The 6,718-nt window shown below is 36.6% G+C and overlaps 1 protein-coding gene across 1 annotated transcript; it reads right to left on the bottom strand.

Annotated features, from left to right (window-relative positions):
* Nucleotides 1–2,131: 2,131 nt before the first annotated feature.
* CNGA1 (cyclic nucleotide gated channel subunit alpha 1) lies at nucleotides 2,132–6,454 on the bottom strand. Its single transcript, XM_031553312.1, is given in 8 exon segments — nucleotides 2,132–3,804; nucleotides 4,248–4,354; nucleotides 4,491–4,598; nucleotides 5,311–5,365; nucleotides 5,368–5,408; nucleotides 5,586–5,615; nucleotides 5,978–6,040; nucleotides 6,335–6,454. Coding segments are annotated over 8 exon segments (1,938 nt in total). The 5' UTR covers nucleotides 6,451–6,454; the 3' UTR covers nucleotides 2,132–2,386.
* Between the last annotated feature and the right edge of the window lie 264 nt (nucleotides 6,455–6,718).

Here is a 6,718-nt window from a genome sequence, read left to right as displayed (position 1 = left end):
GATGGGCCGCACTCCTCACAGCCCGGCGCCTCCCGGCCGCAGCGCCCCGAGGCGAGCTCACCGCCCTCCCCGCCGGCTCGGCCCCTCCGCACGGAAGCGGCAGGCGGAGGTCTGACTACAGCTCCCAGCGTTCCTCGCTCGGCAGCGAGGCGAGAAGCGGCGGCTCGGAGGACTACAACACCCAGCGTGCACCGCGGTGCGGCCTCCGGGTCTCCTTTGCGCAGCACGGAAGATGCTGCCGGCTGTGGGGCAGCGGCACGTTCGTGCGCTGGCTCCGTGGGCTCTGTTTTTAAGGGTTTCTTCCAGCAAACACATATTGATAGCAGTTAATAAAGATTTCGGATCATAAAGAGCCTGAAAATGCTAAATAAGCTGCTAGAGGTCGATCCTGTTTTTTGTTGTTGTTGTTGTTTTGAAATGTTATTGATAGGAAAGTGGCAGCTAGTGGCTACAACTCGTCACTGAAAGATCCAAGAGAAACAACGTGCACAGTAACCCTCTCTTTATTAAGACTCTGTATAATATTAGTAATTCCGTAACATTTCTCTAATACAAAACCTTAAACTCTTCAACAAAGATGAAAAGTGCTTCTTAAGTGCCTAGTAAGCCCTATGTGATGCTGCTGCCATATGGACTGTGAGTTATAACAAGAATTCTGATTGCAAAGCCCAACATTCATAATGCAGAAAATGCCAGAATAATGCTTCTTGTTTGCACTGATAGGTTTGAATTAAATGCATATCCTTTTGCCTCAACAACACATTTTCCAATGTGTTGTTCGAAGCACAAGGTCAGTAGTCAATGAACAGCCATCTCATATAAATATTCCATATAAAATCTACATGTTTATTACTTCATAACATTTAATCCTTGCTGTGAAATCAGTTGTTTATAGATCTCTCCCATTCTAGAATCTCGCTAGCATTAAAAAATAAAAATAAATGAACACACTTTGCAAAAGACCAGTTTTGCTCAAACAAAAGATCCAATTTGTAGCATTTCCATCTTATTACAGAACAGAACAAAACAGAAATATAGACGTATTATCAAGTGATAGCAGCTTTTACACATGTATTGTTTAAGACTGGAAGTCCAATTGCCCAAGACATTAAAAATGCTCTAACTACAGAATTATGTATTCTCTCTGTGGACTCCCTTTCTTCACTCACAGTCATTAAATTAGTCCAACATTAAGTGACTATGGAAAAAATATACTAAAAATACCTAGGCAAGTCTGAGACCACAAATAATAAAACCAATTTTGCCAATGAGAAAAAGACATAATTTAAGGAAAAGCCATGAAGACGATGCTTTTTAAATGGGTTGAAAACTTACCAGACTTGTAAACCATTTAACTATATTAGTAGTAAGAACAGAAGAAAGAAATACCCAGACAATTAAAGGAAAAACAAAAAAAATTATTATTTCCCAGCAATAGCTACGGAAGATGCTGTAGGGAGAGTCAGGCCTCCTTCCATCATCTCTTCCTTTTGCAGTCTGCTGGTATCCATAGCTGTTACTTTAGCAATACAAAGATTTTTAAGCAGTTATATTTGAGGAGTAGTCCATGTTCAGTGCCCATGTGACTGCACAGAGCAGAACAGTCTTCAGTATCTGCTACCACTGTGGAAAGAATAGCTAGGTTTTCAGCCATCTGTACTTCTCATACAGATACATAAAAAAGACCAGATTTTCTCCCCTCCATACTCTAGCCTTTTCCTGTGATATTCCTAAGAAAACACCATTGTAAAACTGCCCACTCTTACTTCAAGAGATCAGCTGAGGTGGACCCAACGAAGTCATAATATTTTCCAGATCTTACAACCTTCAATGCTCACATCTGCATTGTAGATATACCTAATTTTTTAGAAACAGAAATATGTAATTCTTTATGTAATAATATCCCATATGTAATTAATCGTACTTTAATCACCAGATATTAAAGTATGTTTGTTTATATACAAATTATTATCATGATTCATGCCTATATTCCCTTAAAATAATTAATACAGTTACCAAACTTTTTTTATCTTTAAAAAGATTATCTTTCTTAGCAAGAAGATTATAATTATCTTCTTCTTTATAAGAAGACACGAAGAAATGATTTTAAAACAGTCAGGAAAATCTTCAATATTCATATACAAGTAGAATGCATTAGACGTACAAAGGTGTAACATAAAGAGTGAGATTTTATGTCCCATCCTCATTCTTGATTCTTCTTTCTATCCTAAACCTGCCAAATACGTGTTGTTTTTAGGGAATTGGTGATATTATCTCAATGGATAATTTTTCATAAGTAAGTAATTGTCGGGTCATACAAGACTAGAGAAGAATGTACTCAGTCAGAAAGACTGGACCTTCAGTCCTATTGCCAATCACTAGGTTTTTATTCTGTTTTTGTCACTCCGGGTTTATCTGTGGATGGATCTGCTTCTTCAAAGTCTAAGAATTCTTGCTCTATAACTGGCTTTAGTATTTTCTCGATTTGTGTAAGTCTTTTTTTCAGTTTCTGTTGTGCAGCGTCATACTCAGCTAACAACCTGGCAAACTTTGTTTGTAATCTGTCCATTGTTCCTTCCATATAAGCGACCTTCTCTTCCAGGTCTTTTGGATCACTTCCTAAATTTGCAACTTCAATATCCAGCAATCCATCTTTCATGAGGATTTGTTTACCTTTTTCTTCCAGCATTGCCTTTGCATCAGGATACTCTGTTAAAGCCTCCATGAGATCATCTTTAGACAGACAGAATAAGTCTGAGTATCCAATACTTCTAATATTGGCTGTTCTTCGGTTGCCAGCTTTGCTACCTTTGATATTAAGAATGCTGATTTCTCCAAAATAGCTGCCATCACTAAGGACCACAAATTGTGTCACTCCATCATCAGCGACTACTGCAAGTTTGCCTTCTTTGATGATGTACATTTCTCGTCCAATATCTCCTTTTCTGCAAATATAGTCTCCAGGACTATATACTTGTGGCTGGAGTTTCAAAACAAGTTCAACCAACAGACCAGCTTCACAGTCTGCAAAAATCCTGACTTTTTTTAAAGTTTCCAGGTGAACGTTGATTGCAATCTCTGCTCTTAGTTTGTCTGGCAGATACTTCAAGACTTCCCTTTCATCCACAGCTTTTTTGTTTGTCCAGAGATAGTCAAACCACTTTATAACTCTTTTTTCCATGTCTTTACTTACATTCCGAAAGTGCATATACTGCTTGATAGCATCAATCTTTGCTTGAAACTCTGCCCTGGCAGCATTCATGTTGGAGATCATAGAGCCGACATTACCAACGATGGTAGCAAAAATCAATACTCCAACCAAGAAGTCAACAACCACAAAGAAATACTCCGAATCTTGTACAGGAGGGGGTGTCTCACCGATAGTAGTCAGGGTCAGAGTGGACCAGTAGAGGCTATAGACGTACTTTCTGGTCAAACGGGCAAATTCAGGATGAGAGGTGTTGGGGTAGACCCAGGTGTCAGCCCCAAATCCAATGGCTTTTGAGATTGAGTAATATACACAGGCATTCCAGTGAATAATAATCACAATGTACATGACAAGGTTAGAGATCCTGAAGATATTTGGGTAGTTTGTCCTTGTTTCTGTTCGCTGGAAAAATTCAAACATCCGGGCTACTCTGAGCAGCCGGTTTACTCTCAACTCTGGGTAATTCAGCCCTAACTTAAAGTATAAGAGGTCAGTTGGTATGATTGACAGAAAATCTAATTTGAATTGTAGGGAGCTCTTATATTTCTCTTTAAGCTTTTGTTCTTCTTTCACTAGAAGACCTTGTTCCAGGTAACCTAAAATCAAGTTGTATGTAAGTATTAAAATTTTCCATTTTCAACTGTTTTGTATTTAGTGTCAAACCAAATGTGAGTTGAAAGACATGTTGTGTGCAAGTTCCAGATAATGCATTTTTTTTATTTTTTAAGCAATTTCTCATATGTCCAAGCATTCAACTTAGGACCATATTGTTCAGCTTAAGCTAAACTACACAGCTTTGAAAAGAATACATTCCTAGTTCTGACCCTTTTCCTCTCACTGATCCAGTATCTGATGAACATATGGGGGGGGGGGCAGGGAGGGAGGGAACCAACAAGACAGGCCATAGGAAGGTTAATGGGAGGAAGGAGTTAGAGCCTCAGATTTTCAGTTCTGTATTAGAAGTATCTAGCTCTGGGTGTAGTATAAGACTTTAAAACGAACATATTAATAGAAAGAATGAATTATCAAGTATACATACCTGTTCTTGTCCGTACAAACATGTCAGCAATATAGATGACATCAGACACATAATCAACAATAAACCATACAGCTAAGTAGTCATTCTGAAGTTCATCAAAACAGGCTCTGAATAGGAAAAGGAAAAAGTAAGTTACCATGAAAAGAAAATGAAATACTTGCACAAAATGAATGAATGAAGTGAATTTCCAACTAGGTATATATATTACAGTTTGCCAGAAGTTTTATTAAAGGAGTACCTCACCTAGCAATAATCATTGTCCAGTTGTACATGACAGGCATTGTGATGCAGAACAACCAGTTGTAATAAATATTTCCTGCTGGATCAATGATGAAAATATCTTTCTTCTTCCTGAGTGAGAGGTAGAGAAAAAGAGCTATGAGAAGAGACTGAAAATATATGCAATAAATTCTGAGGAACAAAGAATTCCAGAAAATACTAATGTTAAATAAAAGGTCTTTATTAAAGCTAAGCTTCCTTGAATGAATGCAATAAAACAATTATGTGAATACACGCGTTATATGAGACAAACTACACCTTCCTCACTGTGAAACATCTAGTTCTGAGCTAGATGAATTATCAGCACAATCTATATAGAGAAACCAAAGAATGTGAAAACAAACGAAACACATTTCTCTTCTTTGGTCAAGAAATGATGCTTTTTCCAAGCATAACAAAAAAAGAAGAAAAAGCAAGAGCTTTTAGGTCACATAAAAGTTTACTTGTTTATAGCTGACACTGACAAGCAGAAGACCTTCCTTTAGAACTTCTTTTGCTGCAGAGCATTATCCAAAATATGTTGGATTATCACAAGCCATGTCAGATCTTTTGTTTATTTTTTATGTTTTATTTTTTCCATGCAGCATTTATGCCCTCATTCTAGTCTCTACATAGGAAAATAAATCGGAACAATTCTGTTCTAGGAGAACAACAGCATTCCATATACCAATATAGAGAGTAAGTATCTTGTCCACACCATGCCCACGAATGCATTTTTTTTAGTTGTACTTAAAAAGTGATTTTATCAAACTAACATAGCAAGACCTAAATGAAAAATACTTACTCTTCATCCTTTTCTTTCTTCTTCTTATCTTTATTTTTGTGTTTTTCCTTTTTTCCTTGTTCTTTTGTCTTTCTCCATCCTTTTTATTTTCTGACTTGCTACAAAATAGATTTACATTTGCAGTTATTACAGATTAAGCTAAAGCATATTTGGAAAATTAAATGATTTAGAAATAGTAGTAGACACCACTGGTAGCAAAAATCAGTGCTCCAACCAAGGAGTTAACAACCACAAAGAAACACTGAAAAGCCCTTAAAGTAGATTTTCTGTCTTACCTCTTCTTTTCTTTTTTCTTTTTCTTCTCTCTTAAGAAAAAGAAAATACAGCAGTTACTGTTTCCTCATTTAATTATTAGAATCATCTGAGTTCATTAAGGATAAAGAATTATACTTAGCTGTTTGGTCTTGAACACTTGTTTTTCTTATTGCATTACTACAGAACTACTTATATTCATAATTAATAGATGTAATAGCAATAGCTTTGATATTGGGAGTGATCTTAATATTTGATGTCTGTAAAGTTCAAATGTGTACGCAATCTCTTTTGGGATTACTTGCACAACATAACTGCTTGTAAGGAAACTTAGGTATAGATTATTCCTTTTCATTGCTGCTTAAGCAATCAGTAAAGCAGCACTATCACTTTTTGAAATTGCAAAGGTACTTACTCGTCTTTATTACTATTGTTGTTAATATTGTACTGTGCAAATGCACCGGGTAGATACCATTTCCTAGGGAACAGCAAAAACAACAGTTATGTGTTACCCGCTGAAATTATAAAAAAAAAAATCTTCTACATTGTCACAAGCTATTTGTCACAATTTTAATCATGGGCTAAGTAATCCATGCAAATATTTACCAAAAAAAAAAAAAAAAAAATACATCACATCATTATAAAATCAATTTATTAATAGAGGAAAAAGAAAATCAGATGAAGGCAAGTTATCTATGCTTAATTATTCCCAAATTATTAAATAAAAGAAAAATAAACTAAATGCACAAGAATGGAATGGAATGAAGCAAACCTGGCACACCTGTTTTCCCCTTTCTCTGTCAGTCCAGGATCCTCACTGGTGTCTTGCACCACCACGCTGGGTATAATTGCATGGGAGTGATGGGTCTCAATAACTCCTACCTTCATGGTCAAAATTGTCTTGGGTGAGAGAGGAAGATTAATTTCAGAAAGTATCACAACTAGCAGAACACACCTTTCTTTTTTTTCCCCTAAAGATGAATCTCTTATTTCCTTGCTTCCCCCCAAATTCCTAGCAGTTTTTCTAGTTTCCTCTCTCATGTGACATTCCCTCCAAATAAAAATGGTGCTGTGGGTGCTGCAGTGTGCTGGATGATCAGGCAACTGTAAAAATAGGAAATTTTTTGAAGCCTTTCTTGCTATTACATTTGGTTTT

The sequence above is a fragment of the Meleagris gallopavo genome, chromosome 4, assembly GCF_000146605.3.
Source record: "Meleagris gallopavo isolate NT-WF06-2002-E0010 breed Aviagen turkey brand Nicholas breeding stock chromosome 4, Turkey_5.1, whole genome shotgun sequence".
NCBI lineage: Eukaryota > Metazoa > Chordata > Aves > Galliformes > Phasianidae > Meleagris > Meleagris gallopavo.
Note: the sequence above shows the minus strand (reverse complement) of the source record. Positions and strands in the feature narration are given on the sequence as shown.